The sequence below is a fragment of the Oncorhynchus keta genome, chromosome 14 (genome assembly GCF_023373465.1).
Source record: "Oncorhynchus keta strain PuntledgeMale-10-30-2019 chromosome 14, Oket_V2, whole genome shotgun sequence".
NCBI lineage: Eukaryota > Metazoa > Chordata > Actinopteri > Salmoniformes > Salmonidae > Oncorhynchus > Oncorhynchus keta.
In genome coordinates, this window is record NC_068434.1 from 16,647,075 (window position 1) to 16,674,830 (window position 27,756).

At 45.1% G+C, this 27,756-nt stretch overlaps 1 protein-coding gene and 1 long non-coding RNA gene across 4 annotated transcripts in view; both read right to left on the reverse strand.

Annotated features, from left to right (window-relative positions):
• Positions 1-27,756, reverse strand: part of LOC118394024 (multiple C2 and transmembrane domain-containing protein 1) — a 288,690-nt gene that overhangs the window by 67,291 nt on the left and 193,643 nt on the right. For 2 of the 3 annotated variants that reach the window (XM_052461209.1, XM_052461208.1), the window contains exon 15: positions 18,961-19,247. In XM_052461209.1, coding sequence (XP_052317169.1) covers positions 19,149-19,247 — 99 coding nt within the window. In that variant the 3' untranslated portion in view covers positions 18,961-19,148. Of the gene's footprint in view, positions 1-9,988; positions 10,106-18,960; positions 19,248-27,756 lie in introns of those variants that run through there. The other variant, XM_052461210.1, reaches the window with a different exon arrangement.
• On the reverse strand, positions 14,123-17,097 carry LOC127907224 (uncharacterized). The gene is made up of 4 exons (XR_008063790.1): positions 16,224-17,097; positions 15,492-15,526; positions 15,037-15,246; positions 14,123-14,444 (listed from the first exon to the last, which is right to left on the reverse strand). It is a non-coding gene; the product is annotated as an uncharacterized LOC127907224 (long non-coding RNA).

Genomic DNA, 27,756 nt, shown 5'->3' on the forward strand with positions numbered 1-27,756 from the left:
ACACACACACACACACACACACACACACACACACACACACACACACACACACACACACACACACACACACACACACACACACACACACCACACATCTACCCACACACACACACACACACACACCTACACATCTACCCACACACATACACACACACCACACCACACCACACACAGACACACACACCTACACACCTACACACAAACAGACACACACAACTACACACACACCTACACACACACAGACACACACACAAACAACCCAAACAGTCAGAGAGATCAGCAACAGAACAACATCAAAGACTGCGGCAGAACACGGAGAGGGAGTGCTGACACTGTTAACAACGACGGGTACAGAGGTTCACAAGGATAAAGAGGAGGAGGCTGGGAGACTGGCGCGGCGTTCTCACCCCGCTATCAACACCGTCTGCCTGCCAGCGAAGAGGAGAGGAGCCGGGGCGGCACGGGGGAAATTAACGGGGCACAAACGCTCCCAGTCAAAAGTGACATGACCTTTTGATTTTGTCACCGACTGCCATGTCTACCTCTGTACTGAGGAGAACCTACCAGGCACCGCCGAAGCCCTTTCTCCCGCTCTCCTTTTTGTCTACCTCTGAACTGAGGAGAACCTACCAGGCACCGCCGTAGCCCTCTCTCCCTCTCTCCTTTTTGTCTACCTCTGAACTGAGGAGAACCTACCAGGCAACGCCGTAGCCCTCTCTCCCTCTCTCCTTTTTGTCTACCTCTGAACTGAGGAGAACCTACCAGGCAACGCCGTAGCCCTCTCTCCCTCTCTCCTTTTTGTCTACCTCTGAACTGAGGAGAACCTACCAGGCACCGCCGTAGCCCTCTCTCCCTCTCTCCTTTTTGTCTACCTCTGTACTGAGGAGAACCTACCAGGCACCGCCCCTCTCCCTCTCCTTTTTGAAGCCCTTTCTCCCTCTCTCCTTTTTGTCTACCTCTGAACTGAGGAGAACCTACCAGGCACCGCCGTAGCCCTCTCTCCCCTCTCTCCTGAACTTTTGTCTACCTTTTTGTCTGAACTGAGGAGAACCACCAGGCACTGAGGAGAAGCCCTTTCTCCCTCTCTCCTTTTTGTCTACCTCTGAACTGAGGAGAATCTACCAGGCACCGCCGTAGCCCTCTCTCCTTTTTGTCTACCTCTGTACTGAGGAGAACCTACCAGGCACCGCCGTAGCCCTTTCTCCCTCTCTCCTTTTTGTCTACCTCTGAACTGAGGAGAACCTACCAGGCACGCCGTAGCCCTCCTCCCTCTCTCCTTTTTGTCTACCTCTGAACTGAGGAGAACCTACCAGGCACCGCCGTAGCCCTCTCTCCCTCTCTCCTTTTTGTCTACCTCTGAACTGAGGAGAACCTACCAGGCCCTTTCTCCCTCTCTCCTTTTTGTCTACCTCTGAACTGAGGAGAACCTACCAGGCACCACCGAAGCCCTTTCAATCCCTCTCTCCTTTTTGTCACCTCTGAACTTCAAGGGCTTTTTGTCACCTCTGAACTGAGGAGAAACCAGGCATGCCCTCTCTCCCTGTTAACATTGCCTCAACTGAGGAGACAACATACAAAGTGAATATACTAAAGAGAAAAGGCAACAAAAATTACCACAGTAAACATTACACATACAACAGTTTCAAAACAGAACCTACCAAGACATTACAAATGTCATATTATATATATATTTTGTCTATCTACTGAGGAGAATATACATATATACATATATCTCCCTCTCTCCTTTTTGTCTATCTGAACTGAGGAGAACCTACATACACATAGCCCTCTCTCCCTCTCTCCTTTTGTCTACACAATGTACTGAGGAAACAATTAAAGCCCTTCTCCCTCTCTCCTTTTTGACACAAGATAAAATAAATAAGCCCTTTCTCCTCTCTCCTTTTTGCATAAATAGGAGTTGTATTTACAATGGTGTTTGTTCTTCTACCTCTGAACTGGAGAACCTGCCCTCTCCCTTCTCCTTTTTGTCTACCTCTGAACAGGTCACAAATCTTGCTGCTGTGATGGCTGAGGAACCTACACTGAACTGAGGAGAACCTACCAGGCACCATTTCACCCAGTAGGTATGGGAGTTTTTCAAAATTGGATATGTTTTCGAATTCTTGTGGATCTGTCTGAACTGGGAGAACCTACCAAATATGTCTCCCTCTAATTTTGTCTAGCCCTGTACTTACCAGGCACCCTCTCTACTTTTTGTCTACCTCTGAACTGAGGAGAACCTACCAGGCACCGCCGAAGCCCTTTCTCCCTCTCTCCTTTTTGTCTACCTCTGAACTGAGGAGAACCTACCAGGCACCGCCGAAGCCCTTTCTCCTCTCTTTGTCTACCTCTGAACTGAGGAGAACCTACCAGGCACGCCCTTTCTCCTTTTTGTCTACCTCTGAACTCTACCAGGCAACGCCTCTCTCTCTCTCTTTTGTCTACCTCTGAACTGAGGAGAACCTACCAGGCAACGCCGTAGCCCTCTCTCCCTCTCTCCTTTTTGTCTATCTCTGAACTGAGGAGAACCTACCAGGCAACGCCGTAGCCCTCTCTTCCTCTCTCCTTTTTGTCTACCTCTGAACTGAGGAGAACCTACCAGGCACCGCCGTAGCCCTCTCTCCCTCTCTCCTTTTTGTCTACCTCTGAACTGAGGAGAACCTACCAGGCACCGCCGTAGCCCTCTCTCCCTCTCTCCTTTTTGTCTACCTCTGAACTGAGGAGAACCTACCAGGCACCGCCGAAGCCCTCTCTCCCTCTCTCCTTTTTGTCTACCTCTGAACTGAGGAGAACCTACCAGGCACCGCCGAAGCCCTTTCTCCCTCTCTCCTTTTTGTCTACCTCTGAACTGATGAGAACCTACCAGGCACCGCCGAAGCCCTCTCTCCCTCTCTCCTTTTTGTCTACCTCTGTACTGAGGAGAACCTACCTGGCACCGCCGTAGCCCTCTCTCCCTCTCTCCTTTTTGTCTACCTCTGAACTGAGGAGAACCTACCAGGCACCGCCGAAGCCCTTTCTCCCTCTCTCCTTTTTGTCTACCTCTGTACTGAGGAGAACCTACCAGGCACCACCGAAGCCCTTTCTCCCTCTCTCCTTTTTGTCTACCTCTGAACTGAGGAGAACCTACCAGGCACCACCGAAGCCCTTTCTCCCTCTCTCCTTTTTGTCTACCTCTGAACTGAGGAGAACCTACCAGGCACCGCCGTAGCCCTCTCTCCCTCTCTCCTTTTTGTCTACCTCTGAACTGAGGAGAACCTACCAGGCACCGCCGAAGCCCTCTCTCCCTCTCTCCTTTTTGTCTACCTCTGAACTGAGGAGAACCTACCAGGCACCACCGTAGCCCTCTCTCCTTTTTGTCTACCTCTGTACTGAGGAGAACCTACCAGGCACTGCCGTAGCCCTCTCTCCCTCTCTCCTTTTTGTCTACCTCTGTACTGAGGAGAACCTACCAGGCACCGCCGAAGCCCTTTCTCCCTCTCTCCTTTTTGTCTACCTCTGAACTGAGGAGAACCTACCAGGCAACGCCGAAGCCCTCTCTCCCTCTCTCCTTTTTGTCTACCTCTGAACTGAGGAGAACCTACCAGGCAACACCGTAGCCCTCTCTCCCTCTCTCCATTTTGTCTACCTCTGAACTGAGGAGAACCTACCAGGCACCGCCGTAGCCCTCTCTCCCTCTCTCCTTTTTGTCTACCTCTGAACTGAGGAGAACCTACCAGGCACCGCCGTAGCCCTCTCTCCCTCTCTCCTTTTTGTCTAGCTCTCTGTATTTGGGGCAGGGCCACTGTGGAGGTTTTCCTTTGGTTTGAGTGAAGACAAGCGGAGCCAGCCTGCTCTCATCCTTTTCTTCTTCATCAAAATATGGGCTGGCCGGTGGGTGAGAGGCAGAGAGAGAGTGGCAGAGAGGCAGAGCGAGAGAGAGAGCAGCAGAGAGGCAGAGAGAGAGAGAGGCAGAGAGAGAGAGAGAGAGAGAGAGAGAGAGGGAGAGAGGCAGAGAGAGAGAGGCAGAGAGAGAGGCAGAGAGAGAGAGAGCGGCAGAGAGGCAGAGAGAGAGAGAGAGAGAGAGAGGCAGAGAGAGAGGCAGAGAGAGAGGCAGAGAGAGGCAGAGAGAGAGGCAGAGAGAAAGAAGCAGAGAGAGGGAGAGGCAGATAGAGAGAGAGGCAGAGAGAGCGAGAGACAGAGAGAGAGAGAGAGAGAGAAGCAGAGAGAGAGAGAGAGAGAGAGAGATCACCGGCATCTTTCTGCACCATGACAGCTCATGCTATAATGAACACCTCCACCTAACATCTGGTAAAGAGTTTTCCAGGCTAGTGGCTCGACACTGCCGGTCGGTCTTCCAAGGACGGTCATCCAGGCCTACAGCTTTTCCATTGCAGCTGACCTGTCCCCCGCTTGACTGAGCCCAGCCACCCGGCAACCTGCCCCAGCAATAACCCAGAGACAGAACCCACCATACGGTTCCACGTTTCCAGGATGGGAAATGGGTGACTTCACACTTTAGGGGTAATAGTAATGTTAGTGATGGTGGTGGTAGTGGTTCTGGTGGTAGTGGTGCTGTTGATAGTGGTGCTGGTGATAGTGGTACTGGTGTTGGTGGTGCTGTGGTAGTGGTGCTGGTGGTTCTGGTGGTATTGGTGCTGGTGGTAGTGGTGCTGTGATAGTGGTGCTGATGATAGTGGTGCTGGTGGGAGTGGTGCTGGTAATGGTGCTGCTGATGGTATTGGTAATGATGGTATTGGTGCTGATGAGATTGGTGCTGTTGGTAGAGGTGTTGGTAATAGTGGTGCTGGAAGTATTGGTGATGGTGATAGTGGTGCTGGTACTGGTGGTGCTGATGATAGTGGTGCTGGTAAAAAAGTGGTGCTGGTAGTATTGGTGCTGGTTAGAGTGGTGCTGGTGGTGGTGTTTTAGTGGTGCTGGTGTATTGTAGGTGCTGGTGGTATTGTAGGTGCTGGTGGGATTGTAGGTGCTGGTAGTAGTGGTGCTGATGAGATTGTAGGTGCTGATGGTAGTGGTGCTGGTATTAGTTGTGCTGGTGGTATTGTAGGTGATGTCATCCTATCTTTGTCTACAGACACTAGTCTACACTATCACCTCCAGTTTGTAATCTTGAATAGCTTTCCATTTTGAAGTAACTTCGAGTTCCATAATTTTTCAACTGCAATGCGAATGGCAAACAATGATGCTGTGGCATTGGTCAGACTAACTGTCTGTAGCTGTAATGATGTCTTAGGACCCTGTCTCCACAACTGTAATCTCTCCCTCCACCTCTCCTGTCATAGCTCACATGGCCCAGCAGTGCCTGCTATGTTAATCATAACTTTCCTCCATAACAAGCCACACACAGCCTTGGAGAGGGTCACACACAGGGCACCTAATGGTGCAACAGTTGACAGACATGATAACAGGGTTAGAGGTCAGAGGACGACAGTTTAAAAGCAGGGGTCAGTGACATTGTTGCTTCACCAGGCCTTTAATAGCTGGTCTAAGGCCAGCATTTCTGTTCAGCACATCTACTGGTCAAGGTTCAGGCCTGGCTAGGGAGAACTGACCTAAGAGCATCAGTGACCCTGAGGTGAAAATTACAGCATGTAGAAATACAGTGACTGTTTGTCCCCCCCATACAGAATGGGAAACACTGACTCAAAACAAACAGACACACCAGTTGTATGCATGAAGAGCTTGGCGCCTGTTTGTTTAGCATGGTTTACAGATAACATTCTCAATCCTTTACACACATCCTCTCACAGATGTGTACTACTGTCTGGTTGGTTGTGACTGCTGTGTGTGTCTCTAGAGGGCTCATATTACTAGAAGGTGAAATGACTGCCTGCCTGCCTGCCCACCTGCCCGCCTGTCTGTCTGTCTAACTGACAGTGTGAAGACAGCAGCCGAGCCCAGGTGGGAGATGCAGGGTGATAAACTCCTAGAATGACCCTTACAACATGTCACAGCTCCTCAACCATCACAAAGAGAGGAAAAGAGGAGGAGGGGCAGCCTCATCACATTCAGTTTCACCTATCCTCAGCAACTAATATCACACGCCAAGACAAGAGACTGCTGATTTTCTACAGAGGACATCTTTTGTGCCAGCTATAGTGCATGTTCCCTCAGTGAAACGATCTCAGAAGTAAGGTGGGGATAAATGTTAAACAATTAAACAAATGTTCCTGTATATACAGTACACTCCCTATATAACAAACAAGCACAAAGACATGCGCACACACACACACACACACACACACACACACACACACACACACACACACACACACACACACACACACACACACACACACACACACACACACACACACACACACACACACACACACACACCATCCCCGGAGTTGATAAAAACAAACTTCCCTTCTTTTAGGGACTGTGAGTGAGTGGAGTGGAGTGCTGTGGCTCATCATGGAATTGAGGCTAGATCAGGGGCTTGGACTAATTGGAAGCAGACCTGTGTGTTTGTGTACTGTGGCGGAGAGCCGACCCCCCCAGCTCCACTATTAACCCTCCAACATCTAGTCCCTCCAGCCCCCCTGTCCCCCCAGCCCCACCATTACCGCTATGGAGGTAAAGAAATAATGAAATCCTTTTTTTTTTGTTAAATGTTTTTGGTCAAGCAATGCTGCCATCTACAGGGGGACATGTATAGAGCATTGACACAGAGGCGAAACGCAGAAATACACTAGCGACGATGCTCCATGATGTGCATACTGTTATGTATGTGTCCTTTCCATTTTTAAGAGATACCTTCCACGTCCTTCCGTTGAAAAATACATTTATTGGTTGCTATTAATTGTGACCCAGCTACAACATCTGCACTGGCAAAACACATCTACTGTATGCCTGAAGAACACATCTACTGTATGCCTGAAGAACACATCTACTGTATGCCTGAAGAACACATCTACTGTATGCCTGAAGAACACATCTACTGTATGCCTGAAAAATACATATACTGTATCCCTGAAGAACACATCTACTGTATGCCTGAAGAACACATCTACTGTATGCCTGAAAAATACATCTACTGTATGCCTGAAAAGCACATCTACTGTATGCCTGAAGAACACATCTACTGTATGCCTGAAGAACACATCTACTGTATGCCTGAAGAACACATCTACTGTATGCCTGAAGAACACATCTACTGTATGCCTGAAGAACACATCTACTGTATGCCTGAAGAACACATCTACTGTATGCCTGAAGAACACATCTACTGTATGCCTGAAGAACACATCTACTGTATGCCTGAAGAACACATCTACTGTATGCCTGAAGAACACATCTACTGTATGCCTGAAGAACACATCTACTGTATGCCTGAAGAACACATCTACTGTATGCCTGAAGAACACATCTACTGAAGAACACATCTATGCCTGAAAAATACATCTACTGTATGCCTGAAGAACACACATCTACTGTATGCCTGAAGAACACATCTACTGCCTGAAGAACACATCTACTGTATGCCTGAAGAACACATCTACTGTATGCCTGAAGAACACATCTACTGTATGCCTGAAAAATACATCTACTGTATGCCTGAAGAACACATCTACTGTATGCCTGAAGAACACATCTACTGTATGCCTGAAGAACACATCTACTGTATGCCTGAAGAACACATCTACTGTATGCCTGAAGAACACATCTACTCTATGCCTGAAGAACACATCTACTGTATGCCTGAAGAACACATCTACTGTATGCCTGAAGAACACATCTACTACTGTATGCCTGAAGAACACATCTACTGTATGCCTGAAGAACACATCTACTGTATGCCTGAAGAACACATCTACTGTATGCCTGAAGAACACATCTACTGTATGCCTGAAGAACACATCTAATACATCTACTGTATGCCTGAAGAACACATCTACTGTATGCCTGAAGAACACATCTACTGTATGCCTGAAGAACACATCTACTGAACACATCTATGCCTGAAGAACACATCTACTGTATGCCTGAAGAACACATCTACTGTATGCCTGAAGCCTGAAGAACACATCTACTGTATGCCTGAAGAACACATCTACTGTATGCCTGAAGAACACATCTACTGTATGCCTGAAGAACACATCTACTGTATGCCTGAAGAACACATCTACTGTATGCCTGAAGAACACATCTACTGTATGCCTGAAGAACACATCTACTGTATGCCTGAAGAACACATCTACTGTATGCCTGAAAAATACATCTACTGTATGCCTGAAGAACACATCTACTGTATGCCTGAAGAACACATCTACTGTATGCCTGAAGAACACATCTACTGTATGCCTGAAGAACACATCTACTGTATGCCTGAAGAACACATCTACTGTATGCCTGAAGAACACATCTACTGTATGCCTGAAGAACACATCTACTGTATGCCTGAAGAACACATCTACTGTATGCCTGAAGAACACATCTACTGTATGCCTGAAGAACACATCTACTGTATGCCTGAAGAACACATCTACTGTATGCCTGAAGAACACATCTACTGTATGCCTGAAGAACACATCTACTGTATGCCTGAAGAACACATCTACTGTATGCCTGAAGAACACATCTACTGTATGCCTGAAGAACACATCTACTGTATGCCTGAAGAACACATCTACTGTATGCCTGAAGAACACATCTACTGTATGCCTGAAGAACACATCTACTGTATGCCTGAAGAACACATCTACTGTATGCCTGAAGAACACATCTACTGTATGCCTGAAGAACACATATACTGTATGCCTGAAGAACACATCTACTGTATGCCTGAAGAACACATCTACTGTATGCCTGAAAAATACATCTACTGTATGCCTGAAGAACACATCTACTGTATGCCTGAAGAACACATCTACTGTATGCCTGAAGAACACATCTACTGTATGCCTGAAGAACACATATACTGTATGCCTGAAGAACACATCTACTGTATGCCTGAAGAACACATCTATGCCTGCTTTTCCTCTCCATCTGCCATGAGTATTGCTGTAGAAAACATGAAATAACGTCCAATAAATTCCTAATTCTCTGGTAATACTAAAACTAGTAAATTCACAGCAACATTCATTAAATCCTGCTCTATATATTTCCAATTCAAGGCCATAAGAAGTTTGTTCTACCTGTTGTTTTCATTGTTTTAACGGCTATCTGTTCCAAATCCCGCAAATTCTTTTTAACTGCGCACTCGTGAAAAATGAGGTAATATATTTTGAGAGACGGGGAACTGCAGACTCTTCCCTGTGCATTCTAAGGTAGTCTGGAAACACACTTATTAAAATGAATAACTTCATTGTTCACGCTCGCACCACTCTCTCACGACTCTCCAGGTGCACCGCGGCAATGATTAAAACATGTCCACTTCTCCGTGACATTGCTTTGACACTGTTTAATTGGAATAAGAGATAAAAAATACATGAATTAAATAAATATACAACCAGATAAGTGGCATAACGTTGCTCAAGGTGACAAGCTATTACGTCCTCTCTTTGCCTCAAAATATGCAAAGGAAGAATTTGGGAGCGATTCTTCAAAGTTCAAGGCACTTGGCATTTCTCATTCAGAAACACAGACAGAATTTCCCTCAGTGTCTATTTCTTGGTTGTATTATTTTGGGATTTTTAAAATTCTTTAATTCTTCTTTACTATATCCAGAGGGAAGGTGCCAATTAAATAAGTCCATTCCTTAGTCCCTTCCTGTTACCTCCAAGTTTACTGAATTTTTTTACTAATTATTTTCTTTAAATGCATTTACAATAATGGTGTCTAAGAACAAACACATTGTATATTTTCTTTGTAGGGGTTTTGTATCTATTTTCCACAGTAAATGTGTCATTATATTTATGATTAAATACCTATCTATTGAAATTAGATGAAATAAATGATTGACAGAAATGCGTGAGACGTAAACACTTGCCGTATGGGACAATTAAGGGGGCAGAACAGCGTAGTGATACATGACAGGGACACTCACCACATCTTGCCTGGTGTCCTTCCCCGAAGAGATGAGGATATAGTTCCAGGCCAGCGGCAGCAACAGAACCAGAGGAATCATGTAGAGTTCAAAGTTCCACACCACCAGAACAAAGACCTGCATATAGAGAGAGAGAGAGAGAGAGAGAGAGAGAGAGAGAGAGAGAGAGAGAGAGAGAGAGAGAGAGAGAGAGAGAGAGAGAGAGAGAGAGAGAGAAAATTGAAGATCGATAGAGAGAAAAACTTAGGAGCTTACAGTATGTAGCTGAGACCTGCAATGGCACTTGCACACACACTTGCATATCACATAATACACAAACAGGGAAGCAATACCACACACAGACCCATACGTAAGATACTGTGACAGCTAATGCAACAGAAGAAAGACTTAAATGGACGGCCATGGTGACAAAACAGGACCCCTGGGACAGGGCCTATCTTCATCTGAGGATGAGGAAGATGAGTATCGGCTGTCACAGCGTTCCCTCACAAACACCTGTCATCCATCATCCACTGGCCTGAGGTCACTTTCTGTTTCAAGCACAATTAGTTCAAATGACCTTCACCCTCAACCCAGCACCTGACCAGCCACACATTGAGCCGCTAACCCTGTCACCCCACTCCAAATACCCCTATTCCACCTCCCTAGTCAGCTGTTCCATTGATCCCCTCTCTACACCTTATCTCTCATCCTAACAAAAAAGCATCATTCCAGAACTGAGCGCCCCCAAATCTGCGCAGTACAGTCTTTTGCAACCCGAACATAAATGATCACGATCCTATGAAAATGAAATGCTTAAGGAGACATAATTCACAAACACTAAATGGTTGATAGTCCACTTTTGTGAAAGTATAGATAAAGTACAGATAAAAAAGATGACCTATTTCTCTTTATATCTCATAATTTCACAACATGTTAAAAACATCCTCCGACATGCCTATTTTTGATGAAGAAGATCAATGTAGAAAACACATGACTGAAATGTGAAAAAAATGCAATCCATGTGAAAATATCTTATGAATTAACATATTTTCCGACAATACATATTAATCAATGTCAAGGATGCAAACGTTCATCATTTCAAGTCCATAGAAAAAGTCTTGAAATATGGGATGGGAGAAATGGGTTTTCAAAATGAATTACATCTGCAACAAATGCATTTATAAAAGGTCGCTATAGTTTTAAAGGTAAACTTTCACTGGCAATGAAAATATGTTTTTTTAAACACTGAAGAGCTGATATATTGGGTGGTCACACCTTGTACAGTCAATGATGATATATCCATGATAAAGCTATACGTTTGGTTGAATAAAGTACATTTTAATCCAGGAAAGTGCTAATGATGAGAGATGTTCCCGAGCCTCTCATGGAACAGCTGAGGAGTTGGTGGATACATAGTGGATGTGTAAGTCCTCACCTTCTCTGTCCCCCGTTTTACGTGTAAGTCCTCACCTTCTCTGTCCCCCGTTTAATGTGTAAGTCCTCACCTTCTCTGTCTCCCGTTTAATGTGTAAGTCCTCACCTTCTCTGTCCCCCGTTTAATGTGTAAGTCCTCACCTTCTCTGTCCCCCGTTTAATGTGTAAGTCCTCACCTTCTCTGTCCCCCGTTTAATGTGTAAGTCCTCACCTTCTCTGTCCCCCGTTTAATGTGTAAGTCCTCACCTTCTCTGTCCCCCGTTTAATGTGTAAGTCCTCACCTTCTCTGTCTCCCGTTTAATGTGTAAGTCCTCACCTTCTCTGTCCCCCGTTTAATGTGTAAGTCCTCACCTTCTCTGTCTCCCGTTTAACGTGTAAGTCCTCACCTTCTCTGTCCCCCGTTTAATGTGTAAGTCCTCACCTTCTCTGTCTCCCGTTTAATGTGTAAGTCCTCACCTTCTCTGTCCCCCGTTTAATGTGTAAGTCCTCACCTTCTCTGTCTCCCGTTTAACGTGTAAGTCCTCACCTTCTCTGTCCCCCGTTTAATGTGTAAGTCCTCACCTTCTCTGTCCCCCGTTTAATGTGTAAGTCCTCACCTTCTCTGTCCCCGTTTAATGTGTAAGTCCTCACCTTCTCTGTCCCCCGTTTAATGTGTAAGTCCTCACCTGTCTCTGTCCTCACCTTCTCTGTTTAATGTGTAAGTCCTCACCTTCTCTGTCCCCGTTTAATGTGTAAGTCCTCACCTTCTCTGTCTCCCGTTTAATGTGTAAGTCCTCACCTTCTCTGTCCCCCGTTTAATGTGTAAGTCCTCACCTTCTCTGTCTCCCGTTTAATGTGTAAGTCCTCACCTTCTCTGTCTCCCGTTTAACGTGTAAGTCCTCACCTTCTCTGTCCCCCGTTTAACGTGTAAGTCCTCACCTTCTCTGTCCCCCGTTTAATGTGTAAGTCCTCAACTTCTCTGTAGTCGTTTAACGTGTAAGTCCTCACCTTCTCTGTCTCCCGTTTAACGTGTAAGTCCTCACCTTCTCTGTCCCCCGTTTAACGTGTAAGTCCTCACCTTCTCTGTCCCCCGTTTAACGTGTAAGTCCTCACCTTCTCTGTAGTCGTTTAACGTGTAAGTCCTCACCTTCTCTGTCCCCCGTTTAACGTGTAAGTCCTCACCTTCTCTGTAGTCGTTTAATGTGTAAGTCCTCACCTTCTCTGTCCCCCGTTTAACGTGTAAGTCCTCAACTTCTCTGTAGTCGTTTAATGTGTAAGTCCTCACCTTCTCTGTCCCCCGTTTAACGTGTAAGTCCTCACCTTCTCTGTAGTCGTTTAACGTGTAAGTCCTCACCTTCTCTGTCCCCCGTTTAACGTGTAAGTCCTCACCTTCTCTGTAGTCGTTTAACGTGTAAGTCCTCACCTTCTCTGTAGTCGTTTAACGTGTAAGTCCTCACCTTCTCTGTCCCCCGTTTAACGTGTAAGTCCTCACCTTCTCTGTAGTCGTTTAATGTGTAAGTCCTCACCTTCTCTGTCCCCCGTTTAACGTGTAAGTCCTCACCTTCTCTGTAGTCGTTTAACGTGTAAGTCCTCACCTTCTCTGTCCCCCGTTTAACGTGTAAGTCCTCACCTTCTCTGTCCCCCGTTTAACGTGTAAGTCCTCACCTTCTCTGTAGTCGTTTAACGTGTAAGTCCTCACCTTCTCTGTCCCCCGTTTAATGTGTAAGTCCTCACCTTCTCTGTCCCCCGTTTAATGTGTAAGTCCTCACCTTCTCTGTCCCCCGTTTAATGTGTAAGTCCTCACCTTCTCTGTCCCCCGTTTAATGTGTAAGTCCTCACCTTCTCTGTCCCCCATTTAACGTGTAAGTCCTCACCTTCTCTGTCCCCCGTTTAATGTGTAAGTCCTCACCTTCTCTGTCTCCCGTTTAATGTGTAAGTCCTCACCTTCTCTGTCCCCCGTTTAACGTGTAAGTCCTCACCTTCTCTGTCCCCCGTTTAATGTGTAAGTCCTCACCTTCTCTGTCCCCCGTTTAATGTGTAAGTCCTCACCTTCTCTGTCTCCCGTTTAATGTGTAAGTCCTCACCTTCTCTGTCCCCCATTTAACGTGTAAGTCCTCACCTTCTCTGTCCCCCGTTTAATGTGTAAGTCCTCACCTTCTCTGTCTCCCGTTTAATGTGTAAGTCCTCACCTTCTCTGTCCCCCATTTAATGTGTAAGTCCTCACCTTCTCTGTCTCCCGTTTAACGTGTAAGTCCTCAACTTCTCTGTAGTCGTTTAACGTGTAAGTCCTCACCTTGTCTGTCTCCCGTTTAATGTGTAAGTCCTCACCTTCTCTGTCCCCCGTTTAACGTGTAAGTCCTCACCTTCTTTGTCCCCCGTTTAACGTGTAAGTCCTCACCTTCTCTGTCCCCCGTTTAACGTGTAAGTCCTCACCTTCTCTGTAGTCGTTTAACGTGTAAGTCCTCACCTTCTCTGTCCCCCGTTTAACGTGTAAGTCCTCACCTTCTCTGTCCCCCGTTTAATGTGTAAGTCCTCACCTTCTCTGTCGTCGTTTAACGTGTAAGTCCTCACCTTCTCTGTCCCTCGTTTAATGTGTAAGTCCTCACCTTCTCTGTCCCCCGTTTAACGTGTAAGTCCTCACCTTCTCTGTCTCCCGTTTAATGTGTAAGTCCTCACCTTCTCTGTCCCCCGTTTAATGTGTAAGTCCTCACCTTCTCTGTCCCCCGTTTAATGTGTAAGTCCTCACCTTCTCTGTCCCCCGTTTAATGTGTAAGTCCTCACCTTCTCTGTCCCCCGTTTAACGTGTAAGTCCTCACCTTCTCTGTCCCCCGTTTAATGTGTAAGTCCTCACCTTCTCTGTCCCCCGTTTAACGTGTAAGTCCTCACCTTCTCTGTCCCCCGTTTAATGTGTAAGTCCTCACCTTCTCTGTCCCCCGTTTAACGTGTAAGTCCTCACCTTCTCTGTCTCCCGTTTAATGTGTAAGTCCTCACCTTCTCTGTCTCCCGTTTAATGTGTAAGTCCTCACCTTCTCTGTCCCCCGTTTAATGTGTAAGTCCTCACCTTCTCTGTCCCCCGTTTAACGTGTAAGTCCTCACCTTCTCTGTCCCCCGTTTAACGTGTAAGTCCTCACCTTCTCTGTCCCCGTTTAACGTGTAAGTCCTCACCTTCTCTGTCCCCGTTTAACGTGTAAGTCCTCACCTTCTCTGTCCCCCGTTTAATGTGTAAGTCCTCACCTTCTCTGTCTCCCGTTTAATGTGTAAGTCCTCACCTTCTCTGTCCCCCGTTTAATGTGTAAGTCCTCACCTTCTCTGTCCCCCGTTTAACGTGTAAGTCCTCACCTTCTCTGTCTCCCGTTTAATGTGTAAGTCCTCACCTTCTCTGTCCCCCGTTTAATGTGTAAGTCCTCACCTTCTCTGTCCCCGTTTAATGTGTAAGTCCTCACCTTCTCTGTCCCCCGTTTAATGTGTAAGTCCTCACCTTCTCTGTCCCCCGTTTAACGTGTAAGTCCTCACCTTCTCTGTCCCCCGTTTAATGTGTAAGTCCTCACCTTCTCTGTCCCCCGTTTAACGTGTAAGTCCTCACCTTCTCTGTCCCCCGTTTAATGTGTAAGTCCTCACCTTCTCTGTCCCCCGTTTAACGTGTAAGTCCTCACCTTCTCTGTCTCCCGTTTAATGTGTAAGTCCTCACCTTCTCTGTCTCCCGTTTAATGTGTAAGTCCTCACCTTCTCTGTCCCCCGTTTAATGTGTAAGTCCTCACCTTCTCTGTCCCCCGTTTAACGTGTAAGTCCTCACCTTCTCTGTCCCCCGTTTAATGTGTAAGTCCTCACCTTCTCTGTCTCCCGTTTAATGTGTAAGTCCTCACCTTCTCTGTCCCCCATTTAATGTGTAAGTCCTCACCTTCTCTGTCCCCCGTTTAATGTGTAAGTCCTCACCTTCTCTGTCCCCCGTTTAATGTGTAAGTCCTCACCTTCTCTGTCCCCCGTTTAATGTGTAAGTCCTCACCTTCTCTGTCCCCCGTTTAACGTGTAAGTCCTCACCTTCTCTGTCCCCCGTTTAATGTGTAAGTCCTCACCTTCTCTGTCCCCCGTTTAACGTGTAAGTCCTCACCTTCTCTGTCTCCCGTTTAACGTGTAAGTCCTCACCTTCTCTGTCCCCCGTTTAACGTGTAAGTCCTCACCTTCTCTGTAGTCGTTTAACGTGTAAGTCCTCACCTTCTCTGTCTCCCGTTTAATGTGTAAGTCCTCACCTTCTCTGTCCCCCGTTTAACGTGTAAGTCCTCACCTTCTCTGTCTCCCGTTTAACGTGTAAGTCCTCACCTTCTCTGTCCCCCGTTTAATGTGTAAGTCCTCACCTTCTCTGTAGTCGTTTAATGTGTAAGTCCTCACCTTCTCTGTCCCCCGTTTAATGTGTAAGTCCTCACCTTCTCTGTCCCCCGTTTAATGTGTAAGTCCTCACCTTCTCTGTCCCCCGTTTAACGTGTAAGTTCTCACCTTCTCTGTCCCCCGTTTAATGTGTAAGTCCTCACCTTCTCTGTCTCCCGTTTAATGTGTAAGTCCTCACCTTCTCTGTCCCCCGTTTAATGTGTAAGTCCTCACCTTCTCTGTAGTCGTTTAATGTGTAAGTCCTCACCTTCTCTGTCCCCCGTTTAATGTGTAAGTCCTCACCTTCTCTGTCCCCCGTTTAATGTGTAAGTCCTCACCTTCTCTGTCCCCCGTTTAACGTGTAAGTTCTCACCTTCTCTGTCCCCCGTTTAATGTGTAAGTCCTCACCTTCTCTGTCTCCCGTTTAATGTGTAAGTCCTCACCTTCTCTGTCTCCCGTTTAACGTGTAAGTCCTTACCTTCTCTGTCCCCCGTTTAACGGACTATAATACCTCAACATCTTCCCCCCTACTGACCTACAAAGCCACTCTCTGTCCTCCTGCTGCCTCCCTCTACAACCGCTGCCCTAACACTAGTGTACTGGATCAGGTGTGTACTGGACTCTCTTTCTCTCCCCGTGGATCATCATCCTACACCTTAAAGCCCCAGAACCCAATGCACACACGCTCAGCATGCCAGGCGCACACACATAGAAATTCATTCATAATTTAGCACCACAGCTAAAATATATAAAAAAAATGTTTCTACCTCTTTCTCTGTCTTTAATAAAGGTCTGTTAAGGGAATTGGAAAAATAATCCTCAATAATTCAGGAGTGCTTACTAGAAAAATCCAGTACCCGTCTTAATATTTCAATATCCTTACGTGAGCAGACACCATACTGGCTGAATGAGAGCTGACACCATACTGGCTGAGTGTGAGCTGACACCATACTGGCTGAGTGAGAGCTGACACCATACTGGCAGAGTGAGCGCTGAAACTATATTGGCTATAGCGTTCTCTCTCTATTTTATTTGACCTTTATTTAACTAAGCAAGTCAGTTAAGCACAAATTCCTATTTTCAATGACAGCCCTGTATATTTCAGCAAACAGACCATATCATACTGAACCCTGTGTATTTAAGCAAAACAGGAAAAATGTACTTCTCCAAACAAATACAATTCAGTTATATTTTGTCTATTCATCAGCTGTACCAAAATATACAGTACCAGTCAAAAGTTTGGACACACCTACTCATGTTTTTTTTTTTTCATGGTTTTTCTTTATTTTAACAATTTTCTACATTGTAGAATAATAGTGAAGACATCAAAACTATGAAATAACACATATGGAATCATGTAGTAACCAAAAAAGTGTTAAACAAATCAAAATATATTTTATATTTGACATTCTTCAAAGTAGCTACCCTTTGCCTTGATGAAAGCTTTGCACACTCTTCATGAGGTAGTCACCTGGAATGCATTTCAATTAACAGTTGTGCCTTGTTAAAAGTTAATTTGTGGAATTTCTTCCCTTCTTAATGCATTTGAGCCAATCAGTTGTGTTGTGACAAGGTAGGGGTGCTCAAATAAGCAAAGAGAAATGACAGTCAATCATTACTTGAAGACATGAAGGTCAGTCAATGCGTAAAATTTCAACAACTTTGAAAGTGCAGTCGCAAAAACCATCAAACACTATGATGAAACTGTCTCTCATGAGGACCGCCACAAGAAAGGAAGACCCAGAGTTACCTCTGCTGCAGAGCATAAGTTCGTTAGAGTTACCAGCCTCAGAAATTGCAGCACAAATAAATGCTTCACAGAGTTCAAGTAACAGACACATCTCAACATCAACTGTTCAGAGGAGACTGCGTGAATCAGGCCTTAATGGTCGAATTGCTGGGAAATAAAACACTACTAAAAGACATCAATAAGAAGAAGAAACTTGCTTGGTCCAAGAAACACGAGCAATGGACATACTGGGGGAAATCTGTCCTTTGGTCTGACGAGTCCAAAATTGAGATTTATGCTTTCTGTGTCTTTGTGAGATGCAGAGTAGGTGAACTGATGATCTCCACATGTGTGGTTCCCACTGTGAATCATGGAGGAGGTGTGATGGTGTGGGGGTGCTTTGCTGGTGACACTGTCCGTGATTTATTTAGAATTCAAGGCACACTTAACTAGCATGGCTACCACAGCATTCTGTAGAAAAGCGCCATCCCATCTGGTTTGCGCTAAGTAGGACTATCATTTGTTTAACAACAAGACAATGAACCAAAACACACCTCCAGGCTGTGTAAGGGCTATTTGATCAAGTGCTGCATCAGATGACCTGGCCTCCACAATCACCCGACATCAACCCAATTGAGATGAATTGGACCGCAGAGTGAAGGAAAAGCATATGTAGAGATTCTTTCAAGATTGATGGACACGCTTTCCTGCTGAGGCTGGTTGAGAGAATGCCAACAGTGTGCAAAGCTGTCATCAAGGCAAAGGGTGGCAACTTTAAAGAATCTCAAATATAAAATATTGTTTGATTTGTTTAACACTTTTTTTGGTTACTACATGATTCCGTGTTATTTCATAGTTTTGATGTCTTCACTCCTATTCTGCAATGTTGAAATCAGTCAAAATAAAGACACTTCCTGGAATGAGTAGGTGTGTCCAAACTTTTGAATGGTACTGTACCTTCACACATACAGTATAGATACCAACCTGGTTGAACGTCTGCTATACATTAACATTCTCCTACAAAGTCACGATATAGAGTAAGACATGATTACAGCTCCCTCTTTTGCAGTGTCTGGCTGGTGTGTGTGCGTCTCTGGTGTGTGTGTGTGTGTGTGTGTGTGTGTGTGTGTGTGTGTGTGTGTGTGTGTGTGTGTGTGTGTGTGTGTGTGTGTGGTGTGTGTGTGTGTGTCTGTGGTGTGTGTGTGGTCCGTGTGTGTGGTGTGTGTGTGTGTGTGTGTGTGTGTGTGTGTGTGTGTGTGTGTGTGTGTGTGTGTGTGTGTGTGTGTGTGTGTGTGTGTGTGTGTGTGCATCTCTGGTGTGTGTGTGTGTGTGTGTGTGTGCAGGTGTGTGGTGTGTGTGTCTCTGGTGTGTGTGCATCTCTGGTGTGTGTGTGTGTGCATGTGTGTGTGTGTGTGTGTGTGTGTGTGTGTGTGTGTGTGTGTGTGTGTGTGTGTGTGTGTGTGTGTGTGTGTGTGTGTGTGTGTGTGTGTATCTCTGGTGTGTGGTGTGTGGTGTGTGTGTCTGTGTCCGTCTAGTTTTCCTCTGCCTGGGGTTATTTAACCTGTTGTCCACCTCATCCCTCCCCATTTAGTTATTCTAGCTCTGGGCGAGGCTGTGACTGACAGCTGGAGGAACACGACACCCCGGCCCATCAGAGGCCAAGTCTGCCCCGTCTCACAGCCCCTCGGCTGGGGAGAGAAGACTGCAACGCCGGGACCTTTCCCCAGGACCGGGAGACCTCCCCCATCGCTTCCCTACTGAGACTCTCTCTGCCTGGGGAGGAAGGAGAGGGAATCAGCCATGGAGGTCTGTGACCGGAGAAAGGAAAAAAACATTTACAGAATCTCAGGCATATGGCTATACAGTGTATGTGTGTGTGTGTGTGTGTGTGTGTCTACACAGGTATTTTCAGAGCTACACACACACAGCTCACAGGCTGGTGTTTTGGGTGGCAGTGCTAGACTTAGAGACACACAGATTGCTCCATCCCTTCCTTAACGTCTGTTTTGACATGCACATGCATGTTTGCATTCCAAACATGCAGCTGTCTAAGGCACTGCATCGCAGTGCTAGAGGCGTCACTGCAGACCCTGTTTCGATCCCGGGCTGTATCACAACTGTCCGTGATCGGGAGTCCCATAGGGCGGCGCACAATTGGCACTGGGTTAGGGGAGGGTTTGGCCGGGGTAGGCCGCCATTGTAAATAAAAATGTGTTATTAACTGACTTGCCTAGTTAAATAAAGGTTAAATATATATATATGTTGAATCACATAAACCCCCTATAGTTTATTCCTGGTAGTATAGGTATAAAATAGAAGAAAATAGAATACAATGCTAAGGATCATCTCCTATTTGTCGCACACTGAAAGGAGAGAAATCCACTGTTTCCTTTATCTACTAAACTCACCCTCAACACGGCATCAGTGTAAAATGCTATTAAGTCATTTATTTGATTTACTTTAACAAATTATGTTATATGGATTAAAATTATTTTCAAATTATTTTTCATGTTAAAGAATGTCAAAATGGAAGCTGTATCAGCTTTAACATCGAGTCAATGATGGCATCTCAAAGCATATGGTCTAACTAATAGATATTTGGGTTGTTTCCAAATGAAAGCAAACCGGCCCTAGAAAAATAGCACTGAATTCAAAATAAGGTAAGAAAATGTACTTCAATGAAAAACTTTTGAAAATACTTTTCAGTACCTACCTCCATTGCATGATTATTGTTCTATAAAAGAATATGTTCACATTGAACATGATATAAAACATTTGTAAAAAGCAATAAGGCAAACTTGAAGTATTCCAAAAAAAACATTTGGTTATTTCTACAAACTACTAGACAGTGGAAACACAGTGAACAGATAAACACTCTATGCTTATTTCATTTATATGTAGTCAATCCATATACACTACATTTCAACACAATAAATACTATTCATAAAAATAAAAAGTCATTCCCTTATCAAAAGCAAGGCACAGATTTAGGAATATAATCCCATCAGGAACAGATGTGTGTTTCATTCATCTATTATATTTTGATGAAGGTGGAAGATTGGGGCTTTATAGTTTTGGCACTATGTGGTTTACGAAACAGTGCTCCACTGCTCGGCTTTACGGCTCGGATATGGAGCTCTTGGGGAACGTATGAAGTGCTTTGGCGTACGTTGAGCGTGTACTAGTCTAACTCCCCTCTCCAGAAGTCAGCTGACGTTTGGATTTCAGAGTGAAGTTGGCTTTATCTTTACTACATGGATATCCATCCAGATACCAGCCGTCCGCTATCAGATAGCAAATAAAGAACAAGTCATGTTCTGACAAGAAGCCTATACGGGTCCTATTTGTCTGGACAGGACAGTCCCGTTCTGTGGTGCTAGACTGCCCCCTGCCGGGGAGACAAAGAGCTGTTTTATGTTTAGTAAGAAGAAGTTGTATATCACATCCAAAACATAAAAACAAATATGTCAATATATGTCATAAACAAATATGTCATAACAACAAGCAATCTGTAATAGACACTTAACCAAAGACACCCACAAATGGTCAAAATGTCCTGTAATAGCGACGGTGTCCATGAATGAGAATAAAACAGAGATAATTGATTAACACATCCCCATCTGCAGATGTCCTTCTGTCTATGAAAACCAAACCCCAGACTCCACAGTGTCCTCTGAATCAACGTGTCATTTTATTTCACTTTCCCTCATGTTTTCATTGAGAAAGGTAGTAAAACATGTTTAGTTGATCTATTTCAAGCTGTCCATTGCTCTCGGGCAGAACATCAGGAGAGGTCTCCAGAGTGGCGCAGCAGTCTAAGGCACTGCATCTCAGTATAAGAGGCGTCACAACAGTCTCTGGTTTGATTCCAGGCTGTATTACATCCGGCTGTGATTGGGAGTCCTATTGGGCGGCACACAATTGGCCCAGGTTGTCCGGGTTTGGCCGGGGTAGGCCGTCATTGTAAATAAGAATTTGTTCTTAACTGACTGGCCTAGTTAAATAAAGGTAAAATAAAATGCACACTTCTGATGGTAAAAGTTAGCTAGCTTTCTCAAGTGGAGTCAAAGGAGCAATTTACATGGACCTGGAGAGGACTGTGTGCATAGGTTCTTCTCTTTTTTATTTTGATCTAAATGCAAAGCAGGTGATAGGTGCTCCAGTTTCCTGCAGAAGTAACTCCCTTGTCTGGGGCTCCTCCACTGATAAGAGTTCTACTTCGCCCCAAATAAAAGAGCCTGGTATCATTTCCACTGCCTTCCAAACAACCCCCGTCTCCTACCCTCCTCACCCTTCTGGGCATCACAAAGCATGCTCTATTTGCTCCCAATTCATGGCCCAATTGCATATAAAGTTACAGCAAATTTGTTTGGAGGAAGAGTTGCTGAGGCCTGCGGTCCCTGGAGCAATAACAGCCTTGTCTTTCAGGGGCTGCGGGGAGATCTGGCATGAGCCACTAAACAGAACTCAACACCACCAACCCCCACAATGGCCCCAGCTCACAGGCAGAGAGGGAAGGGGGGATGAGAGCGATGGAGAGAGGAGAAACAAGGAGGGGATGGGGATGGGGGGTGGGTGGGTCTCAGCTTGCAGGTGTTCAGGTAGAGAGGAAGCAGAAGCTTACCCCCCCCACCACCACACGCACCACCCGTGGCGCGGGACGGGAGGTAACTCCAGCCCAGCCCACTGTGCCAATGCTGCAACGGTGGCTGGTTCTCTACGGGGCTGGGTGGGGGTGCTGTGGTGGTGTGTGATGGGGGGCTCAGTTACCTCACACACACGTCTCTAATCGCAGTTGGCGCTAATGGATGAGGCGCACAGATACGGGGAGAAGGAGAGCGGAAGAACAAACTGGAGGGAGTAAGAGAGGGTTTGTACCTGTTAGCTCACTAGACTGGATCTGTCTGCACACTAATCTAACACAGAGAGGGATTACATTGCTGTGTGTGTGTGTGTGTGTGTGTGTGTGTGTGTGTGTGTGTGTGTGTGTGTGTGTGTGTGTGTGTGTGTGTGTGTGTGTGTGTGTGTGTGTGTGTGTGTGTGTGTGTGTGTGTGTGTGTGTGTGTGTGTGTGTGTGAGAGGGTAAGGGTAAGAGGTTATAGTGGTTATGTTTAGGTTAGAGTTACAGGTTATGGTAAGGGTTAGGGTTATGGTTAAGGTCAGGGTTATGGTAAGTGTTAAGGTTAGGGTTATGGTAAGTGTTAAGGTTAGGGTTATGGTGTGGGTTGGCGCTGGAAGAATTACACATGCGAAATAATTAACAAAAAAACAGAGCAAACTAGAATGCTATTTGGCCCTAAACAGAGAGTACACAGTGGCAGAAAAGCTGACAACTGTGACTGACCTAAAATAAAGGAAATCTTTGACTATATACAGACTCAGTGAGTATAGTCTTGCTATTGAGAAAGTGAACACGGCCCACAAAATGAGGTAGGAACTGAGCTGCACTTCCAATTTGCACATTGTTACACGTCGCAAGAGAGAGAGACAGAGAGAGACAGAGAGAGAGAGAGAGAGAGAGAGAGAGAGAGAGAGAGAGAGAGAGAGAGAGAGAGAGAGAGAGAGAGAGAGAGAGAGAGAGAGAGAGAGAGAGAGAGAGAGAGAGAGAGAGAGAGAGAGACAAGAAGGGAGCCATATCTCATGTTCCTCTGGGGACACAGTCATAACGTTAGACACCTTCCACCAGGAATCTGAGAATGTAAAGAACACCTTTCTTTAACTCACTAGCTACAGCGTCTTCAAACTGCAGTGCTAAATGCTAACACAGACAGGCAGAATGCTCATATCAATATTTCGCACACATAATAACCTGTGTAAAAATCGGACAAAGTGGTGTTTGGGTCAGGTGTGGTGATAGCCAAGCATATGCGTCTTCAGATTGAACACACGGCAGCATGCCATGCTATACCACAGGGTGTAAAGACTATGCAGTTTGTACTAGAGCTGGGAATTGCCAGGGATCATCACGATACTTAGATGTCGATACAATATGTATTGTGATTTGATACTGTGATTTTATTGAGTTTTTTGTTACAAACATATTGCTCACCATATATTTGTCTGCTGCAGAGAGACAAGACAGCCATGGGAAAACATGTTGGTTCACTATTTTTTTTAAAGAAAAGAAAACAAGTTTTGGCATAGGTACAGCCGACTAGTGGTAGGTAACGCTACCTACAGTAGAACCTTTATTTAATATCGGCCCCAAAATAAGATTGTGGTATGGCAACAATGACAGCACACCATGTTGACAGGATACAGGAAGAGAACCCTCGTGAAAAGACACACACACCACTTCATAAAAATCCACAACAAGAGACCTCCAAAAGTGCTTCTAGAAATCAGATTGTAAACCGTTGATGCCAGGGGCTTGGCCTGATGTCAGTAATGTCAGAGTTCAAAGCAGCTGTCTGCTCAGGGCCCAAATGAGGAAATCCATGTCACAACTGTTCAGCACAAAGAGTAGAAATCCACGTGTTGGCACATCTCACCGTCATCCGTGGTCACCTTTCCATCAGGGAGAAGAAGGTGTTTGTGTTGCAATGTCGACTGCCCCAGGTATAAAAAAAAAAACGCTAGGAGCATCCATATCTTTGAGGGTAGCAAAGCGAGACCTAATCAAGTCACCCTTCACTCTTTCATGTAAAAACGACCTCAGTTCATGTCTCCTGTACTGTAAGTTCATTACTAGTCTGAGGTCATTCTGAGTGAGCAACTGTCCTGTTCTCTTTAACTTCAATACGAGACAGAGAAGTATACGGTTGAAAAAACCCACCTATTTGGGCCTTCCCAACCTCCCACCATTGTCTCAATGACTCAAAATTCCATTTAATAGCCCTCCATTTTTCTTACTCTCCACATATCAAAAAGCTCAACCGTAGTTAATAGACCAGACAGACGAGTAGCTGACCGCAGGTAAAGTCATTCAGCAGTGCAATCAACAGTAAAATCCACTGTTCCAGTCCCCCCCTAAAACCATACACCCCTCTTGGTCACACTGTCTTAAGGTTTCCTTTATTTGATCAAATACAGCAATATGCGCTGTACGCTCATCAGGAGAATACATTTTTTTTATATACAGCTGAAGTCTGAAGTTTACATACACCTTAGCCAAATACATTTAAACTCGGTTTTTCACAATTCCTGATATTTAATCCAAGTAAAAATTCCCTGTAATAGGTCAGTTAGGATCACCACTTTATTTTAAGAATGTGAAATGTCAGAATAATAGCAGAGGGAATTATTCAGCTTTTATTTCTTTCAACACATTCCCAGTGAGTCAGAAGTTTACATACACTCAATTAGTATTTGGTAGCATTGCCTTTACATTTTTTAACTTGGGTCAAACGTTTCGGGTAGCCTTCCACAAGCTTCCCACAATAAGTTGGGTGAATTTTGGCACATTCCTCCGGACAAAGCTGGTGTAACTGAGTCAGGTTTGTAGGCCTCCATGCTTGCAGACGCTTTTTCAGTTTTGCATTTTGATGGAGGGCTTTGTGGGACACTCCAATAACTTTCTTGTCCTTAACCTCTCTTGGGTAGGGGCTTATTGAGCGTGCCCAAAAACTGCCTGCCAGCTGAACTGATAGCAAATAATTTTATGGATATAAAGAAGGACATTATCGAAAACAAAAAAAATGACCACTGTTTTATGTGATGTATCTGGGACCTAGGGCTTTAGATGTGCCAGTCTTTAGAAGAAGATCATCAAAGGTAAGGCATTTAGGCTTATATCGTTCTTTTATTTCAGTAAAGACAATGATTCTCCGTCTTAAATTTTCGTTTAATGGTGCACCTGCCTGTTTGAAATATGTTTTTCATTTTGTATGCATTTTGATGGAGGAAACTGGTGCTTATTGCATGAACTGAGTTTTTATGATATGACATTTTGCCATGGTGTGCTTTTGCCATGGTGTGCTTTTGCCATGGTGTGCTTTTGCCATGGTGTGCTTTTGCCATGGTGTGCTTTTGCTTTTGCCATAAAGCTTTTTTGAAATCTGACACAGCAGCTGGATTAACAACAAGTTAACCTTTATTTTGATGCACTACACTTATGGTTTTATGAAAGTTCAATATTTATAATTCTGTAGTTGGCCAGGTGGGACTGGTTAAGCCATTTTGCCACAACTACGGAGGTACGCTTGGGGTCATTGTCCATTTGGAAGACCCATTTACGACCACGATTTAACTTCCTGACTGATGTCTTGAGATGTTTCTTCAATATATCCACATCATTTCCCTCCTCATGATGCCATCTATTTTGTGAAGTGCACCAGTCCCTCCTGCAGCAAAGCCACCCACAACATGATGCTGCCACACCCGTGCTTTATGGTTGGGATGGTGTTCTTTGGCTTGCAAGCCTCCCCCTTTTTCCTCCAAACATAACGATGGTCATTATGGCCAAACAGTTCTATTTTTGTTTCATCAGACCAGAGGACATTTCTTCAAAAAGTATGATCTTTGTCCCCAGGTACAGTTGCAAACCGTAGTCTGGCTTTTTTATGGCGGTTTTGTCGCAGTGGCTTCTTCCTTGCTGAGCGGCCTTTCAGGTTATGTCGATATAGGACTCGTTTTTACTGTGGATATAGATACTTTTGTACCTGTTTCCTCCAGCATCTTCACAAGGTCCTTTGCTGTTGTTCTAGGATAGATTTGCACTTTTCACACCAAAGTACGTTCATCCCTAGGAGACAGAACACGTCTCCTTCCTGAGCGGTATGATGGCTGCGTGGTCCCATGGTGTTTATACTTCCGTACTATTGTTTGTACAGATGAATGTGGTACCTTCAGGCATTTAGAAATTGCTCCCAAGGATGAACCAAACTTGTGGAGGTCTAAAATTTATTTCTGATGTCTTGGCTGATTTCTTTTGATTTTCCCAAGATGTCAAGCAAAGAGGCACTAAGTAGGTAGGCCTTGAAATACATCCACAGGTACAACTCCAATTGACTCAAATTATGTCAATTAGCCTATCAGAAGCTTCTAGAGACATGACAATTTTCTGGAATTTTCCAAGCTGTTTAAAAGCACAGTCAACTTAGTGTATGTAAACTTCAGATCCACTGGAATTGTGATGCAGTGAATTATAAGTGAAATAATCTTTCTGTAAACAATTGTTGGAAAAATGACTTGTGTCATGCACAAAGTAGATGTCCTAACCAACTTGCCAAAACTATAGTTTGCAAGTAATTTGTGGAGTGGTTGAAAAACAAGTTTTAATGACTCCAACCTAAGTGTATGTAAACCTCCGACTTCAACTGTACATATAACATCCGCCTTGACCAATAAAACCCGACCCTTGACAATCTCTGTTGTAGATTCCACAAAATTGCCATCCCAGCACTGAAATTAGTACCATGACTGAGTACATGCTGCCCCTCCCACCACATACCCTCGTCAACCTCATTAGAAAAACTACATTAAGCCTTTTCTGTTGTATTACTTCTAATACCCAAGCCCTTTTATTCCTGTCCCTTCCACTCTTATTCCTGTCCCTTCCCCCATTAATATTGAGAGAATCTACTCTTAGTACCTCCATATAGAGAAGAGAAAGGAAAAACAGAAGAAACCACAGAGAAACCAGACAAAGAGAAAAGCACCCTATGAGAAATGATAATTATCACTGTTTTAAGATTTTCTTATCCTTACCACGTTTCCCATCACCTTTTGCTGCCATGACAGCAGTAACACATTTCCTCAAGCAGAAACGCTTCTTCACAATCAACTGGTCTAACCCCACCATCTTCTGTAACACCACAGCTGACCTCACAAACATAACAACATGAAAAACATATTTAACAGATTTCCCAGAAGTCCAGTCCAGGAACCCATTTTCCTCACCTAGATTGTAAATTGAGTCCTCTCCGGCTGCTCTCACATCAACAGGGATATCAGACATGTCCAGATCCCTCTCCTGATCCTCCTCAACTGAGGCCCTGGACCCCTGACTCCCCTCTGTCACATTCCTCTCAACACTCCCCACTTACACCCCATTACTCGTACTGGGCATCTCCTCCCCTGCCTGAGAGACTAGCCCACCCTGAACCCCCTCCTGTACCCCATTACTCGTACCGGGCATCTCCTCCCCTGCCTGGGAGACTAGCCCAACCTGAACCCCCTCCTGTACCCCATGACTCGTACCGGGCATCTCCTCCCCTGCCTGGGAGACAGCCCAACCTGAACCCCTCCTGTACCCCATTACTCGTACTGGGCATCTCCTCCCCTGCCTGGGAGACTAGCCCACCTGAACCCCTCCTACCCCATTACTCGTACCGGGCATCTC